Here is a 19359-nt window from a genome sequence, read left to right as displayed (position 1 = left end):
AATATTATTAGTTTGATGTTCTGCTAACTTCAGGAGAGCTTGCATTTTGATATAGAACCAGAAAATGGCATTTCTTCTATGAACTTCAGCTGCTACAACAACAGTGGGAAACCACAAGTGGGAAGAATATTGGTCACACCCTAGACATAGTTGCTGCCCATTAACCCACACGATAAGGCCAGTCTTGCTAGAAGCCTACTAAATGTAAAACATACACTCTTGAGATAGTTTGATAAATGTGATTGAAATTCAGATACTTTATTTCTGAAATACCTTCAATAAATACTATATTCTTATCTTGCTCCTTTGGAGAGTGGAATAAGCCTCATTTTCAGTGTTTTCTGGGGATAATAACCTGAAAACTGCCCAAAAACGTAAAAGGGAGAATCGGGAAAAATTTCATCTTGAAGCAAGGCAGATAAGAATCTGGGTGGCCCAGTCAGTTAAAGCAGTCAAATCTTGGTTTTGGCTCAGGTCATGATCTCAGGGTCCTGGGATTGAGCCCCACATCAGGATCCAAGCTCAGCGTGGAGTCAGCTTAAGATTCTCTTCTCCCTCTGCCCGTTCCCCTCCATGTATACGCTCTCTTTCTGTCTCTCCTTTTCTCTCTCTACCTCTAAAATAAATAAATACATAAAATCTTAAAAAAAAAAAAAGAATCAGCTACAAGCTTCTGAAATATTTGAAAATTTTGAAATGTGGTTAAGACTGAAAAATTGTGAGTTCGTAATATCTTATATGTTATAAGAATTGCTCTTCTTCTAAACACTTCTTCTTGTTTTAGTTATAATTGATTTCTTCACTTCTATAACAAATAACTCTTTGTTTGCTAAAAAATATCTTATTACAACCTCCAGTCATGCCGCTGCTCACTTCAACAGGCAGGAACCTGTAGCACATTTAAGGGAGAAAAAGAAATGGTAATGATTAGATGAGATAAAAAACCATGACTCAAAAGCTTAATACTCTGAGGCGCCTGGGTGGCTCAGTGGGTTGAGCCTCTGCCTTCGGCTCAGGTCATGATCCCAGGGTCCTGGGATCAAGCCCCACATCGGGCTCTCTGCTCCGTGGAGAGCCTGCTTCCTCCTCTCTCTCTGCCTGCCTCTCTGCCTACTTGTGATCTCTCTCTGTCAAATAAATAAATAAAATCTTTTTTTAAAAAAGCTTAATACTCTGAAAATTTTTAAAGTAAATGGAAGTGAAAAAATTATTTCAGCACCAAGTTAATTATTGTAATTCTCACAAAGTGGTGAAACTACTCTAAATTATGTATGGAATCTTTTGTTTAGCAACTAGGATTCAAGGTATGGCATGTTTGTTTCTATGGTAATTAATGATGTTTTTAGACTAGACAGGGAACTGCTAATAATCCTAAATCCTCAGAGTTTCCGTTCCTATCTCTTTCTCATCCCATTTTAGTTGACCACTGAAAAACACACATACTATCTGACCGCAGATTCTCCCAATATATTAGAAGAATGGATTAAAGTGTTACAGAATGTTCTTCGAGTACAAGCTGCCAGCCCTCTTTTTCTGCAGCCTGAGGGCAAACCAACGGTGAAGGGATTGCTCACCAAGGTAGGACCTTTATGTGCATAGCAGTGTCTGAGGCAACTGGGGAGGTAGCCCCACGATCAGTAGTGGGTGTCAGAGAATATGTGTATTTATATTGTCTTGGGTGGGAAGTGTGTTTTACTTTGGATACCAAATGTTCTTACCATCAAAAATTTCCTAACCAAGGGCACCTGGGTGGCTCAGTGGGTTAAAGCCTCTGCTTTTGGCTCAGGTCATGATCCCAGGGTCCTGGGATCGAGCCCCACATTGGGCTCTCTGCTCAGCAGGGAGCCTGCTTCCTCTTCTCTCTCTGCCTGCCTCTCTGCCTACTTGTGATCTCTGTCTGTCAAATAAATAAATAAAATCTTTAAAAAAAAAAAATTCCTAACCAGAATTTTTAAAAGGTAGTTGAAAAGCTTGGGTAAGTGTTTAAAACATGTGAAAAACAAGCTTTTCCTTGTTAGTAAGTAAAGGATAAATATCAGTGGGGGAAAAAGAACAAAGGACACACTGGGAAAGAAGTAGAGTCGGTAGACCTAAAAAATACAAGCGATATTTTAAAAAATCTGGCCAATTGGGTAGCTCAGTTGGTTTGGTGTCTGACTCTTGATTTCAGCTTGGGTCTTGATCTCAGGGTCGTGAGTTCAAGCCCAATGTTGGGCTCCACATTGGGCATGGAGTTTACTTTAAAAAAAATTAAGTAAATAAAATGCAGATCTTAAGTATAGAGTTTGATGGGTTTTGACAGATATTTGCTATCAGTCTATCAACATTTAGAACATTTCAATTGCCCCAGAAAGATTACTTGCATGGCATAGTTTACAATGAAGAAAAATTGGCATCAACGTAAATGTAGAGTAAGGGATAGTTTAAACAAGTATATATAATCAGATAATGATTTACTATACAGCCATTTTAAATAAAAGAATATTTAGTGCTTAGAAATATGTTATGATGCATTGTTAGTTGATAAAGTAGACAGCAGTATTATATTATTATCCCATTTTATTATATATGTATAGAAAAATGTCTGAATATGAAATATGGCAAGATATATTATAACTGATTTCATTCTTGCTTAATTCAGTTTTCTCATTTTTTTAGAATGAGGAAGAATTGATTTATGCTAAGATAAATATTATTTTTCAATTTAAAAAGTCCTATTGATCACTTTAAGAAAAATATAATAAAACATTTACACATAAGTTATCACACACAAAAATAACCTCTAAATAATCATTCATCATTCATGTGCCTTGTTTATGTAAGAAGTTAAAAATTTAGATTTAGACAAGCTATGTCACCGTGTAATTTATACTTAGCATGAATATGGGAACATATTGACCAGCTCCACCTAAAGTAAGAGAAGAATTTCACCAATACATTCAACAAAGAATTGAACTGTGTTTTTCCAAAATGTTACATTACCAGGAAAATGTTTTTTCAGTTACCATTGACTTAGAGACTCCCTGGTATTATGCAAATATATATTTTCCAGTGAACACAATGCTACTTTAAATCATATTCTTACTATAATTCATAATAACTAGCTGTCCTCTGATTTCAAGGACCATGTGTTTTAAACCCTTAGACTTTAATATGATCCTGTGGCTAAGGGTTTGTTACGTCTCCCACAGTCTGTTTGTTTGATTGTTTTTTCTTTATCCACATGGCACTGTCAGTTCCTGCACATTACATTTCTGCTATTCCCTGCCTCCCATCTCACAGTTGCATTTTAAATGAAGATAAGTAGATGTGATTATCAGATGACTAAACCACTTGGGTTTATAGACAGGCTACTTATTAGGTTTCCTTCCTACCATTTTTCATGTCCACCCCTATATTTTCACCCTGAGAGCCTTGTAAGAGAAAAACTTCCCTCAGTTATTCTGAGCAATTTGTTCTGAGCTCACATTCAGGCTACAATTTAAGCTACTGTAGAACAGCACTTGAATACTTTGGAAGGGAGGAGGTGTTTTTCAGGTTGTCACGTTGTTATTAAGTACAGAAATGTGTCGGTTGATATTAAGAACTTGACTAATTTTGATTCTGGATTAGTCACTCTTGCAACTTTCATATTAATACTTAAGAAAAACATTTTCTGTATAAAAAGTCATTTATTTAAAAAACAAAAATTTAGCGGTGCCTGGGTGGCTCAGGGGGTTAAGCCTCTGCCTTTGGCTCAGGTCATGATCTCAGGGTCCTGGGATCGAGCCCTGCATCAGGCTCTCTGCTTAGCGGAGAGCCTGCTTCCTCCTCTCTCTCTGCCTGCCTGTCTGCCTACTTGTGATCTCTGTCAAATAAATAAGTAAAATCTTTAAAAAAAAATTTATTGAACAGTTACCACATGCCAGACAATGGGCTGAAGGACATCAAGATAATTAGGCCACTGCCCCATCCCTCAGAGAACCTCATGACCTATTGGGAAAGAAAAGGAAATAGCATATTATAATGACATGTACTAAGCACAGTTACAAGACGCATGGTAAGGTCACAGCGAAATCTAATTTAGGCTGTGGGATCAGGAACAACTTCTGAGAGAAGAATCGTTTGTGCTGAGTCTTCAGAGAGATGAAGGAATAGTTACACCAAATGAAAATGGGCAAGGAAGGTTTCCCAAGCTGGGAGACAGGGAGAACAAAGATAGAGTATCTCAAAGCCAGAGTGCTACCTCCACTGAAGACAAGTCCTTTGGAGAACAAGCTGGAGGGTCCTGATCATCCTGATCATGGACGGCTTTTTTGTTTAATTAAGGACTTTATTCTGCACCCTGAAGGTGGTGTAAACCCTTCGGGCTGGTAACAGGAGTAGGGGCACGTTCGTTGTGCCGTTAACAGATCGTTCTGCTGAGAGGAAGGCGGATTTGTCGGAGGCAAGCTGGGGGTGCTAAGAACAGACAGCAGAAGTGGTTCTTGGGAAGAGGATGAGACTCTGAACTGGTCATAAGCAAAGAGAGGAGAGAGTGAATATAGATAATGGTAGGACATAAAATCTTTGGTTAGATTTTTTTGAATTCAGGGTCCAGAAATAGGAAAGACAAGATTGGCTGGGTGAAAGATGAGAGAGCTTGGGGTGGGGCACCTGCATGGCTCAGTCACTCGGGTTAAGTGTCCGACTCTTGATCTCAGCTCAGGTCTTGATCTCACAGTCATGCTTGAGTCCTGTGTAGGGCTCCATGCTGGGTGCGGAGCCTACTTAAAAATAAAAAATAAAATAAATGAAAAGAGAGCTCAGGGAGGAGGAGTGGTTTTAGGATGATTCAAAGGCTATTTGGGACCATGCCAATTTTTAGAACTTTGAGGATACTTGAGTTAAGGATTAAGAAGTCCAGCAGGCAGTGGCAACACCAGGCTACATCAGAGGAGGGGGCTGGGTTGGAGAGAAGGATTTGGGGAATCCTCACTATGTATTTGGTGGTTGAATTCTTGACAGTGAGAGAAGTCACCCAGGGACATGTGTGTTGCAGCCGAGCCGCGGACTGCTGCTGGAACACTGGGTTTTACAATAGCTGAGAGCACATAAAGGAAGTGTGTGAAGAGACCTTGGGAAGCAAGTCGTGGGGGCCAGGGAGTAGAGTGGTGACAGGAGGGAGTGGTCTGCAGTATCAGATGCTGTGTGGAGTGCTTAGCAAGAAAGGCAGACTGCAGTGTGTTGGAAGATGAAAGGGAGATGAGTAAGTGCCGTATTTGACTTTGAAGAGCTGTCTGCCCAGTCCACCGTGTAAGAAGGAATGAAGCTGAAGGGAGCATGGTATTAGGAGAAGCATTTTTAGGATGGCAAAGACATACCTTGAGTTTGTGAGATGAGCGGAAGAAGCCAGGAGAGAGGTGAAGTGGGAAACAAAGCTCAGAAGTGGGTGGGTGGGCATGGGGGGGCAGCATGGTGGGGGGGCATGGTGGGTGGGCTGGGCTGGCAGGAAGGCGAGGAAGGACAACTATCTAAGTTTGTTCGGCATAGAGTGAGATCACATCGGATATCCTGTTTTCTTGACGAAGATTACTCCACAACTAAGTTATTTAGTGAGAATGAGGGCAAGGACTGAGAACAATCAGGGACATAGGGAAATACTCAGGGCAGATAGAAAGATTGGCAAGTGTTATCAGGGCCCACCTGACTTTGGTGATTTGAGTTCATATTGGTTATTTTTCTCTCACATCTTCCAGATGCCCAGAAATAGGAGCAGAATTTACATTGTAGTGATGTGAGAGTAGTCATTTTTTTCTAACATTTTATTATGTAAATTTTCAAATATGCAGAAAAGTTAGAAGACTATTTTACAGTGAACTCCCATATTCCTACCACCTAGATTCTACAATTAACATTTTACTTGCTCTCTACATACCTAGCAAGATGATGATTTAAAATAAATGTTTTCTATGGGCATTTTCAAACATGTGAAGTAGAAGAAATAATAGAATGAACCCTCAGGTGCCTGGGTGGCTCAGTTGGTTAAGTGTTTTTGTTCAACTCAGGTCATGATCCCAGGGTCCTGGGATCGAGCCCCACATTGGGCTTCCTGCTCAGTGGAGAGTCTGCTTCTCCTTCTGCCCTTCCCACTGCTCGTGCTGTCTCTCTCATGCACACATTCTCTCTCTATCAAATACATAAATGAAATCTTTAAAAAAAATGAACTCTCATATATTTATCACCCAATTTAAGTTATCTGCTATAGCTAAAATTATGTCTACAAACCCCTCATTACCTTCCCTCTCTCTTCCCGCACTCTCCCCTGGATGACCTAAAAGAAAAGGGAGGTGAAATTTTCTTGAGGGGGTATGTTAGAAGCAGAGGATGTAACACCGTCCCATGCTTTGGAGCAAGAGTTGTTTTGTGACCAAAATCAGGACCCAAGGTTGGTAGGGAAGGAAGAGAGGCCAGGAGAGAAGTGAGAAACTGAAATAAAATAGAAGAACCAGAGGACTAAACATTTGGGATGAGGTCAAAGAACAGGAGTGGTGCCAGTAATGAGCGAAGGAGGGAGAAAAGGTTGAGATCAGGGAATAGAATGTCAACTTCAGAAGTGGAGCCGTGTCCAGTGAAGAAAAGTTGAGGGTATGAGGAAGGGGACAAAGGTCATTGGAAAGGAAGAAGGCACAAAACTGTGAAGTAAGGATGTAGAGAGGCAGTGTGGCAGAGCTAGGTAGGGCAAGAGCACAGGCCCAAGTCCTGGCTCTGCCACTTGCTCGTGTGTGACCTTGAAGAGGCAGCTTGCAAGCTCTGTGCCTTACTGTCCTCATCTGTTAAGTTGGGGAATTAACCATAGTGCCAGCCTCACAAGGTATTGGGAGGATGAAATGAATTATTTAAGCATATACAGTGCTTTAGAACAGTGCCTGCCACATAAACACTCCCCAGATGCTAGCTATTATTCTCACAAGATTTTTACCCACATATGGACGTCAGCAAGGCTGGGTGATAGGATTTGTGGTGGGGAGGCTTTAGGCATGAGAATTTGGGAGAGCTGAGATGACCGTGGGAGCCTCTACTTTGTGTCATGACAGAGGCTAATCATTAGGGTATGATATACCTACCGTGTCTTCAGAGTTTCAGGCAGAACCGATAGGCAGGACCTTTGTACGGTTTCAAGGTAAAAAACAATATTTTCCAATTATTTCATTCACCAAAGCCCTGGGATTTGAGGTTGTCTTTAAATTTTTACAAGGATTCTTCTAGGCTAATTTGCTTTATTATGAATTTTCCAGAATAGTTCAGAGTTTTAAGAAATCCTGATAAAATCAGATGTACTCATAAAGACAGATTGTGCTTTTAAAACAACTTTTACATGTGAATTTTTGTTAACTTTTAGTTCTTCAAAGGTACACATTGTTCTATTTTAAAGATAAATCATTTCAAAAGTATGCTCTCTACAGCCAGATGCATTATACTCCAGTTTTGCTGAGAGGCTCTTCTGGATTTTGTTTAAAAGAAGAAGAAAGAAAGAAAGAAAAAAAAAAAGAAAAGAAAGAAACCTGGGTGACACAAACTATTTAAAGCTTCCAGGATATTTGTCTATAAATATGTTTCTAAATTTAATTAAACTGAAACAAGTCTTGCCAAATGAAACATTTTTTGTTTTTGCTCAAGAAGGATTTTAAATCCATCCTACTTAGATGGTGGTATTTGCTTAAACTGCAGTTTTGAAAGCCCAAAGCCTGGCTGCATGTGTGGGTTTAAATGACATGTGTTTTATCTCTCCTTATTCATAGTGAAGAAGGAAGCATTTATTGAGTAACTACTATTTTCCTTTATTTACATGTTCTCCCTTGGTCATCACATCAGTCCAATAAGATACACAGTAATTACACATTATGGACAAAAAGGCTGGGGCGCCTGGGTGGCTGAGTGGGTTAAGACTCTGCCTTCGGCTCGGGTCATGAGCTCAGGGTCCTGGGATCGAGCCCCACATCTGACTCTGCTCAGCAGGAAGCAGGCTTCCCTCTCTCTCTCTGCCTGCCTCTCTGCCTACTTGTGATCTCTCCCTGTCAAATGAATGAATGAATGAATGAATGAATGAATGAGTAAATAAATAAAATATTTTGGGGGGCGGGAAAGGCTGAAAGGTTAAGTCAGTCACCTGAGGACCTCCATCTAGCATGAGGCAGAACTGGAATTTAAATGTTGTGTCCTTTGACTTCAAAACCCAGGCCTTTTCTACTACAGTGACTTGCCTCCCATAAAATCTGTTGCGGCAGTTATTTTTCTTCTCAGTGTACTACTATCAGAACAGGCCATTTCAGTGTAAGTCATCCCAAGGGCCCTGCAAAACATACCTACCTCCTACCCTCGCCCCTCATGTCCCTTCCCCAGTGACCTCTCTCCTATCCCCGCACTGCTCAGTCTCAGATACACCATCCCCGGGCCTTCCCATTTACCTGTTTTGTCCAGAGTGTTCTTCCCTCAGATGACTGCCTGGCTCATCTACCTCCTTCAGGACCTGCCTTGATCCCAGGGAAGCCTTCCTGAGCCCCTTCTTTTAAACTGTGACACACACTTCCTCCCCCCCTCTCCCCAAGCCCTTCCTCCCTCTCTTCTGCATTAGTTTTCTCCTTAATACTTATCACCATGGGCAAGTGTGACAACAGCATGTCGGGCTTTAGTTTTACTGGCCAGTGTCTTGGTTTCTAGAAGGTAGACCTCTCCAGATTGAAGCCCATTCTGTTGCAGGAGAGGCGCTGGCTTCAAGGCTTGGCAGGGCTGCCAGGGAAGGAGGACTCTAGGGCAGGTGCAACCAGACAGGCCACATTCTAGGTCTGGAGCGCTAGGGCTTATTGGAAATCTTGTCCCCTGGCGAGAATGGAGTTCTTGGTGTTTTTCTAGGCTTGACAGTGTAGCTGGGTCTCTCCGGCACAGATCTTCAATGTCGGTACCTAGGCAGGACTGGGCCAGGGAGGAACTCACAGTAAGGATCTTCATAAAGCCACCAAATGATGAAAAACCTACAGTAGTCAGTAAAAATTTTAAGTAAATGTCTTCCACATGAAACAGATATAAATGTAAATATTTTGTGTTGTTTTAAAAGATTTTATTTATTTATTTATCAGATTGAGAGAGCACACAAGCAGGGGGCAATGGCAGGTAGAGCAGGCAGAGTCGGAAGCAGGCTGAACAAGGAGCCCGATTCAGGACTTGATCCCAGGACCCTGGAATCATGACCTAAGCCAAAGGCAGCTGCTTAACCAACTGAGCCAGGCTTCCCACATTTTGTGGTCTTAATGATGATATATAGCATACTGTTGGTTTCATTGTCTACCTTGCAAGGTTGTGATCTCCTTCTTTAAAGAGCCTGTGTCTTGTTCATATGCCTATTCCCAGGCCCTAGAGCAGTCTCTAACCATTCAAAATCAAGAGCTAGATTCAAATTCTGTCCCCCTCACTTAACATAGTTCCTGACATATAGGCAGTATTCAGTATATAGTTATTATATATATATATTTTAAAATATTTTATTTGTTTATTTGACAGAGAGAGATCATAAGTAGGCAGAGAGGCAGGCAGAGAGAGAGGGGGAAACGGGCCCCCTGCTGAGCAAAGAGCCCGATGCAGGACTCGATGCCAGGACCCTGAGATCATGACCTGAGCCGAAGGCAGTGCCTTAACCCACTGAGCCACCCAGGTGCCACTATAGTTATTATATTAATATTATTTTCTTGTTGTGTATGAATCCTTCTAGAGGAGGCACCAAATGTTTTTAATGAGTGAATCTTTAACATAGGGGAAAGCACTAGATTTTGTAGATTTTAATCTTCTCTTTCTAACATTATTAGGGGTTAACCCAGAGAGCCACAAGGTTACTGAAAACCTAGGAAATACAGTAACTATGAAATACACTTACTTATAAAATATGCATTTTGTTTTATCTTTCTCTGAATTCTCAGGCCTAGGCATAGTCCTTGACATACAGCAAACATTTTTTAAGCGTTAAGTGGTGAACACCGAAGCTAGACATGCCCTGGTACTGCTAGAACAGGTCAATCTTAAACCTCATTTGCACAGTCTACTTGGAATATCACTTAACCTTGAACAAACTGGATACATACAGAGTTTCTGGCAGAGTGCATATGCTATACTTAAACATGTCCAAGTTCTGAGCTACATTTGTAATTCTTTGAAATGTGATTTCAGGTAAAGCATGGCTATTCCAAGAGAGTCTGGTGTACACTTATAGGAAAAACATTGTATTATTTTCGTAGTCAAGAAGATAAGGTATGTATGTATTTTTAATAAGCTAATGTTGGTTTTAGCTCAGTGTTCTCTTTCACGCTTCCACTACTAGCTAAAACTTTAGAATTTTTGATAAAGTTGCAGTCTTGCATTAAATTTATTACTGAGGTAATCACATACCTACAGAGGTCTTGATTCTTAATTAGAAGTCTTAGCAGTTTTTAAGAAATGCATCTTGGTCTTAAAAGAGAAGTCTTCCCCACTCCCAGCTGTCAATTTCTCTTATTTTCCCAGGTTCTAACAGACTAGGTAAGGTTGAAGGAAGGGGACAGCAAGATAGGAAAGGAAAGTCTGGGGAGGGAAAGAATCCAGCCCTATCCCAGGCCCTCAAATCCCTTGATACCACTTATCTATCCACTGATCTATTCATCTTCTACCCATTTGTATCTTTATATTCATCTTTAAATGAATCCCCTCCCAAAAAGAACTTGAGTTGTCTTCACTCTCAGAGGCAAAACGTGGGATAGCTTTCAAAGGTGAAATGTATGCCCAGTTATCATTATGGGTACTCTGCATCACCTTTGGATTCCTGAAACTAAAAATTGAACCAACATGGGCCAAAAGTACTTGCACAAAATGATGCCAGCTCCACAGAATGGTCTGTGACTGATTATTGTGTTAATGAGATCAGGCTTCTTCGTCCGGTGACCATGTAGGTCATGTCAGTCTGTTATTATTTCTCTGTTCCATTTTCAGATGGCACGGTCAGTTCTGACCAGTATGTATTTAAGATGCATACCATTATTAGTATTGCTCATGGGATGGAAATTAACACAGTCGGCTATGAAAAACGATACCTCTGAGGTCATGTGGGAAGATACTAACATAAAAATGCAACATGGATAAGCCCAGTACAAAATCGTGCATTCAGTATAATCCCAACTAATTTTAGTCAGGAAAACAGAAGACACTCTATGTATCCCAGGTCTGGCAGTTCTAATATAGAATTAGGAACATCCATCACTTTTAGAAAAGTTCTATAATCTTTAGAAAGGTTGAGGGAACAGAGGCCAGGGAAGCTGCCGCTGGATATCTGAGTCCAAAGCACAGAGGCAGCTGGTCCTCAAAAGCTTAGCAGAAAGCTCTGTGATGCTCCCATCAGCCCATGCATCAGACTACAAGTGTCTCGAGAGAGTTACAGCTTCTCCTTCACCCTTACCTTCTGTACCTTGTGTAGGTTTTCTCAGAGGCAGGCTCTGAGAACCCTGGAGAGAAGGGGATTCTAACAAGGTTCCCAAATTCTTGTCTGCAATTACCAGGAGATTTTAGAAGAGGATGGTTGGGATGGAGAATTTCTAATTCTCATGCCGGCCTATCCGTGTAAAAAAAAAAAAAAAAAAAAAAAGCATAGCGAAAAAATCGGAAAGAACCATACAAAGAAAGGAGTGCCTGGCTGGCTCAGTCGGTGGAGCGTGTGACTCTTGATCTTGGGGTTGTGAGTTCAGGCCCCACACTGGGTATAGAGCTTACTTAAAAATAAAATCTTAAAAGAGAACTATATCAAAATGTTGAATAATTATCTGTAATGGAAGAATTTATAAGTGATTTTTTCCTTCTCTTATACCTTTCTGTATTTCCTATAATAAGTATATGTTTCATAAAGAGGACATTATTTAAAATTTGCTAAGAGAGTAGAACTTAAATATTCTCACTAATAATAATAATGTAATAAAAATGGGTAACATTGGTCACAGAAGGAACAAGTCAGAAGGATGTAGATGGATAAGTAGAAATCCATTATAACTAACCACTGGAAGGTATTGAGGATGCACGTGAATCTGGATAGACCTACTTCATCTCATGTAATAGATATTTCAGAAACAATTTGTTTTTATCTGGATCAGTGTCCTTTTTTATTCAGTCAAAATATGTAAAAATACTGGGTCTATTTACTGTTTTTTGGAATAGTGAAGTAGCAAATCCTTTGGTAAAATGAATAATCATCTTTAAATGCTGGGGTGCGTGGACTCTTGATTTTCATATAATTGGATATGCCTAATCAGGATAGTATTGTCATATATTATCACCATAGAATTAGTTTTCTTTATCCCATTTTTAAAAGCTTGCTACCTATGTATTATTATAAATATAATTATATTCAACAAATAAAATTTTATTTATTTAATAAGTAAAACATATTATTCATTATTTATTTATTTGGCTTTTGTTTTCCTGCCTTTCTTTTTCTGAAAGCATGTGGGTAAGTTAATTTTGCACTTTTTTCCCTTCAGAAGTAAATTTTCTTCTTTCAGTACCCAGAAGAGTGCTTTGCACACAGTGACTACTGAGAAAATAGTTATTAATTTAATGGGGGAAAAGTCATGTTTCCCATGCAAGACAATACATTTAATTAAATGATTTAATTTCTACTATTAATCAGCTATTAGACAGATAATAATTCAGCTTAGGTAAGATATTCAGGTAAAACCTTACTGAGAAGGTGACATTTTAATTAGGTCTGAAGGAAGTAAAAGAGCTGCCATGTGGATATTTCAGGCAATAGCCTGCCAGGCAGAGGGAATAGCAAGTGCAAAGGGCCTGAGGCAGGAGTATGCCTGGTGTGTTTGAGGACTAGTGAGGAGGTCAGTATTTATGCCAGGGTTTGGGGCTAAACAGAAAACTTATGTTGCCAGCAACTGAGATAGAAAAGACTGGGCAGAGCAAGTTGTTTGAGATGCTATTAGACAGTTATATAGAGAAAGTGAATCTGGAGTTACAAATGTGAGAGTAGCTGATATATGCCAGTACTAAAGCCATGAGCTTGGATGAGATCACCTGGAGACTGAGAGTAGATAGGAAAAAAATCCAAGCACTGAGCCCTGAACCTGAGCATGCAAATAGGTGACGGCAAATATCCTTGAGGTTAGAACGAACATTTCAGACTGCAATTGCAAACCTGATGAAATATTTTAGAAGCTGTAAATTTGAAGCAGACCATGTATTTTCCTAGAATAAATGTACTTGATTAAAGCAAAAGTTTTGAAACAAATATGCTAAATATTCAACACAGCAGATTGGATTGCTTTTGACAATAAAGTAGGTAAAACTCAATATAAATCAGCTTTAGGAAGTAGGAAGTTTTTCTTACTCTTAAAGTAAGATGGAAGAATCATGACATTGTCTTGTGATACATGTGTTAATAAATACCCTCAAAACACTTCTCATTGGGATTTAGGGTGATAGTTAATCACACTTCTTTGTATCTGCTGCCTAGCCTCGTCACTCTATGAATTGTATTGAGACTTTGTCTATACGCGTTCTTTTGATCCAGTACCTTAATCTAATGAATTCTGTGGGGGGCAGAGAGGAGGAAATCAAATGATTATTTTGACTGAATTACGTAATTACTTGACTAGGTAATGGGTCATTTTAGTGTAAGGAATAATCTGCACAGAAGTAGCTTCTTGGCTAGTAGTTGAACTCTTCGTTTCTATTACAATTGGGCATTTTAGTTGGGGCTACTCTTTTGTAACTATGTGGATAACCCAACTGCCTTTAGGCATTCATTTAAAAAGAAAGATACGCTAAGATATGCTTTATAAATGTAAGCATGAAAGGGACTATAAAAAATTTTAGTGGGAAAAGATCTAAAAAGTGCCTTCCTCATAATCACTAACATTCACTTTAGTTTCCTTTAGGTCAGATCAAACTCTGGGAGGCTAAAGTTGAAGAGGTTGATAGATCCTGTGATTCAGATGAAGATTATGAAGCCAGTGGGAGAAGTCTGTTATCTACACATTATACCATTGTGATCCACCCAAAAGACCAAGGTCCAACTTACCTCCTGATTGGATCCAAACATGAAAAGGTACCTAGGGACTTACTGGTTGATTTTGAATGGTGTGCATTCGTGTCATTAAGTACTGGTAATAATCATCAAATCAATTTTAGGGACAGGAAGAAAAGAGCTTTGTTAAAGACCTTCAGCTCTATTTTCAGAGATTCTTCATGTCCCTCGAAAGTACCTTTGTTCACATGTCATTTTTCTATCTTCTCATCAGAAGTGATCTCAAGGCTGAAATTAGTACATGAAGGCAGAAGACAAAGGGAGCTTATGTTCAAAACGTGTATCTCAGGGCTGGGTGGCTCAGTGGGTTAAGCCTCTCCCTTCAGCTCAGGTCATGATCTCAGGGTCCTGGGATCGAGCCCTGCATCAGGCTCTCTGCTCAGTGGGGAGCCTGCTTCCTCCTCGTTCTCTGCCTGCCTCCCTGCCTACTTGTGATCTCTCTCTCTGTCTAATAAATAAAATCTTTATTTTAAAAAACCTGTATCTCTTAGACTATTTTGAGGTGACTCCAAGGCCTCTCCCTTATATTTTTTACTCATTTCCAACAAAATTTTGGTTTAGATATAATTAAAAATGAGTTATTATATGTATTATATGTATGTGTAATAAGTAAACAATATAAAAGTTAATATAATTTAAAATAAATATATCTAATTTGTGATAAAAGAAGCATCACAGATTAAGGGGGAGGTAATGGATTATTCAATACATAGTATGGTATGCTCATTATATACTGAGGAAATGGGCTATTTAGGAAAACATTAGTTTTTCATCTCACACATATAGTAAAATAGTTCTAAATGAATGTAAAGAGTTAAATGAAATTATTTTTTCAAAGAAACTTTATCTGATCTCTGAGTAGAAGGCACTTTCTTTTTTCCATTTTTTTAAAGATTTTATTTATTAATTTGACAGAGAGAGGGAGAGATCACAAGTAGTCAGAAAGGCAGGCAGAGAGAGGGAAGCAGGCTCCCCGCGGAGCAGAGAGCCCGATGCAGGGCTCAATCCCAGGACCCTGAGATCATGACCTGAGCCGAAGGCAGAGGCTTAACTCACTGAGCCACCCAGGTGCCCCAGAAGGCATTTTCTAAAAAGAAAAAACAATGTAAGAAATCACAGTAGAAATGGGTGATATATTCGACTACAAAAAATTGAGGGGTGCCTGGGTGTCTCAGTTAAGCATCTGCCTTTGACTGAGGTCAGGATCCCGGGGTCCTGGGATCAAGCCCCATATTGGGCTCCCTGTTCAGCAGGAGCCTGCTTCTCCCTCTCCCTCTGACCTTCCACCCAGCTCATGTTCTCTCTCTCTCTCTCAAATGAATTAAAAAAAAAACAAAAAACTTAAAAAAAAAACTGATATGCTTGTCTGTATCGAATAAAATCACAAGCAGAACCAAAAGGATAATACAAAAAATAAAATATTTCATGGATGGCTACTATATCTTTAACATATAAACATATATGTAATATATATTATATTAATATTATAATATTAATATATATTTATATATAATATATTAATTCATAATTACATCTGGGTAACATAATTTATATATATTTTTATATAATATATAATTTATGTATTATATTTATATATTAATATTATATATTATATTTATTATCTATTAAATCTATATTATATATTTATATATAAACAACTTTTATAAATTACTCTTTCTTTTTTATGGTGTGGTATTGCATTGTATGTATATACCACATTTACTTTAGCCATTCATCTGTCAGTGGACATTTAGTCTGCTTTCAGTTCTTGGCTATTGTGACTAATGCTGCAGATAAACATGTGAGTGCAGATATCTCTTCGTGATCCTGATTTCAATTTGTCTGGATATGTACCCAGATGTACAATTGCTGGAACATAGGGTGGTTCTATTTTTAGTTTTTGTGGCGCCTCCACAATGTTTTCCACAGCGACAGCATCAGTTACATTCCAACTAGCAGTGGCTAAGTGTTCCCTTTTCTCCACATCCTTGCCAGCATTTGCTACCATTTTTTAAATATAAAAGCCCTTTTTTTGAAGGTTTTATTCATTTATTTGAGAGAGTGTGTGTGTGCACAAGAGCGGGGGTTGGGGAACAGGGGAGAAGCAGACTCCCCCCTGAGCAGGGAGCCCAGTGAAGGGCCCCTGGGATCATGACCTGAGCCGAAGGCAGGCTCTTTACTGACTGAGCCAGATGCCCCTGATCCATGCCATTCTACTGAGTGTGAGGTGATATCTTACTATGGTTTTGATTGGTATTTCCTTGGTGATTAGTGATGTTGAACACCTTTTCAGGTATCTGTGGGACATCTGCATGTCTTCTTTAGAGAAATGTCTATTCAGTTCCTTTGCCCATTTCTTTTTCCTTTGCTCATTTTTTAATTGGGCTAATTGTTTTCTTTACTATTGAGTTGTAGGAGTTTCTTATATATTTTGGATATTAACCCTTTATCAAATAAATGATTCTCGTATTTTCTCCCATTTCATAAGTTGCCTTTCATTTTATTAATTGTTTCCTTTGCTGTGCAAGTTTTTATTTTAGTATAATTACACTTTTCTGTTTTTACTTTTGTTGCCTGTGCTTCTAGTATCAAATCTAAGCCGTCATCACCAAGGTCATTGTCCAAAAGCTTTGTCCCTATGTTTTCTTCTAGGACTTTTGTTGTTTCAGGTCTTATGTTTAAGTCTTTATTCCATTTTTGAGTTGATTTTTGTGTGTGGTATAAAATAAGGGTTCAATTTCATTGTTTTGCATACGGATATCCGGTTTTTCCAACAGTGTTTATCGAGGAGACTATCCTTTCCCCATTATGTATTCTTGGCAGTCTTGCCAAAGATAAGTTGACCATCTATGCATGGGTTTTTTTCCAGGCTCTCTGTTCTGTTCCACTGGCCTATATGCTTGTTTTCATGCCATACCAAGCTGTTTTGATTATTTAACTTTGTAATATATTTTGAATCAGAAGTATGATGCCGCCAGCTTTGTTGTTCTTGCTCAAAATTGCTGTGGCTATTCAGGATCTTTCGTGGCTCCTTAGGATTGGTTTTTCTATTTCTGTTAAAAATTCCATTGGAATTTTTATAGGAATTGCACTGAATCTGGAGGTGTTTTAGGTAGTGAGGATTTGTTAATAATACTAATTCTATCAATCCATGGATACTAAATATCTTTCCATTTATTTGTGTCTGTTTTAATTTATTTCATCAGTATTTTATAGTTTTTTGGTATACAAGTCTTTCAGCTGGTTTGTTAGGTTTATCCCTAAGTATTTTATTCTTTTTGATGCCATTGTAAATGGGATTATTTTCTTCATTTTCCTGTTGGATAATTCATTATTAGTGTATAGAAATGCAACTAACTTATGTATGTTGATTTTGTATCCTGCAGCTTTGCTGAATTCATTTATTAGTTCTAACAATATTTTTTTGGAACCTTTAAGGTTTTCTATGTATAAAATCATGTCATCTGCAAAGAGAGATCATTTTACTTCTTCCTTCCCAATTCGGATGCCTTTTATTTCTTTTTGTTACCTTATTGCTCTGGCTAGGACTTCCAGTGCTATATTGAATAGACTAGCAAGAGAGGGCATCCTTGCTTTGTTCCACATCTTGAAGGAAAAGCTTTCAGTTTTTCACCATTGAGTATATTAGCTGTGGGCTTTTCTTATATGGCCTTTATTGTGTTGAGGTAAGTTCTTTCTGGGTATTATTTTCTTCTTTAAATTTTCCGGATTTCCCAAGTATTTTGAATGTGTTATTCATATGTATTCAGAGTCAGATTTTAAATTTGATGGACTTTATTATGTTTCTTAAAAGAATATGAACTGGTTGCATTTATCCTAGTTTTTCGACATCATATTAACTTCCTTAATTTTATCATGCTTTTCTAGGAAACATCTATAGAAAACAATAAAAATGTGAACAATGGGAAAAAGCACTATGAGCATAATTCAAGTGAGCTTGCTTCAGATCTGTTTGACTAGATGACTTTGGGTTATTATTTAAAAACTAAAGAATTTTTTCAGTGTCAAAGTTCTCTACTGTTTATACAGTTGTTTTTTCTTTAAGTCATCAAAATTTATATCTTGGTTAACATCTCTATTAATGTGTTTTGATTTTAAGGACACTTGGCTTTATCATCTGACTGTTGCAGCAGGAAGTAACAATGTAAATGTTGGATCAGAATTTGAACAACTCGTTTGCAAACTGCTAAATATTGAAGGAGAACCTTGTAAGTTCATAACATATAAGGCTTTATAGTTTATGAAATGGACCCAACTCCCTTAGCCTAATTGAGTTTTTACTTTGTGAGTTCATCTGATCATTGGCGTTGTTTGTCACGGGCCAGGTTTCTCACTGTGGTTCTTGGACTCCATCAGTCCCTGATATGCCATGTCCTGTAATTTTTCTATCTTCACTCACATTACTCCGTCTGCCTGAAATTTCCCCTTCCTTCACATTTCTCACTAACCTGATAAAATCCTACCTACCGTAGGAACTCCCCCCACTAGCAAGCCCACTCCACATCAGCCTCTGGCTTATAAAAGGTGCTTAATAAACGTTAAAAGTATGTCCCAATGCCCTGTGCACTTAACTCTTTTATAGCATTTGTTGCTGTTCATTGAAATTATTTTTTATGGCTCAGGTGTCCCCATTGAGAATATAGATTCTATGCTATACATAATACAGAGATCATATTTGTAGTATCTAGCATAGGAATTTAACAAATGTTGATTTTAGGAAAGACTTCAAGTTTCTCTTTACCTTTCTATCTTCCTCTTCTTTGGCTTCTCTTGCTCTGTCTCTCACCAGCTCCTTCTCAGAGGCATCTCCTACCTGGGTCACCAATCTTTAGCACATTTCAGCAATGTGATAGTACTCTCCTAGATTAGTTTATTTAAAACAGAAACATGAAAATCCCAATGGCCTGGAAACAAGTAAGATAACATTGCCAAAGGCTTCTTGTGACCTGTATGAATTAAGGTTGTGAGCTAGGCCTGAATGAGCTCATTTCTAGAGGGCTAATTAATGGGAGGCCAAAAAAGTGATTCTTCTGTTTTCTGTTCACACTTTATTGTGTATTTAGCTTCTCAGATATGGAGACACCCTACTTTATGTCACAGCAAAGAAGGAATCATTTCCCCACTGACAACACTACCTTCTGAAGCTCTACAGACAGAAGCTATTAAATTATTTAAGGTAAAACTTTATATGGGCTTAAACGTTGTTAAATTTTTAATTGGAAAAAATAAAAGTAAATAATTTAGGTTGTAAACTTTCATTCTCTTCCCCAAAATTA

The 19359-nt window shown here is 38.5% G+C and overlaps 1 protein-coding gene across 5 annotated transcripts in view; it reads left to right on the top strand.

Annotated features, from left to right (window-relative positions):
• PLEKHH2 (pleckstrin homology, MyTH4 and FERM domain containing H2) overlaps positions 1-19359 on the top strand; it is a 119986-nt gene that overhangs the window by 64338 nt on the left and 36289 nt on the right. For 3 of the 5 annotated variants that reach the window (XR_004287704.1, XM_032351898.1, XM_032351895.1), the window contains 5 exons: positions 1420-1578; positions 10177-10257; positions 13904-14083; positions 18183-18291; positions 19147-19259. Coding sequence is in view for 4 of the 5 variants with exons in the window: in XM_032351898.1 (XP_032207789.1) it covers positions 1420-1578; positions 10177-10257; positions 13904-14083; positions 18183-18291; positions 19147-19259 (642 nt within the window). In the remaining variant the exon portion in view is untranslated. Of the gene's footprint in view, positions 1-1419; positions 1579-10176; positions 10258-12468; positions 12476-13903; positions 14084-18182; positions 18292-19146; positions 19260-19359 lie in introns of all 5 variants that reach the window. The other 2 variants (XM_032351896.1, XM_032351897.1) reach the window with 2 other exon arrangements.

Source organism: Mustela erminea, chromosome 7, assembly GCF_009829155.1.
Source record: "Mustela erminea isolate mMusErm1 chromosome 7, mMusErm1.Pri, whole genome shotgun sequence".
NCBI classification, from domain to species: domain Eukaryota; kingdom Metazoa; phylum Chordata; class Mammalia; order Carnivora; family Mustelidae; genus Mustela; species Mustela erminea.
This window is presented reverse-complemented; position numbering and strand designations above follow the sequence as displayed.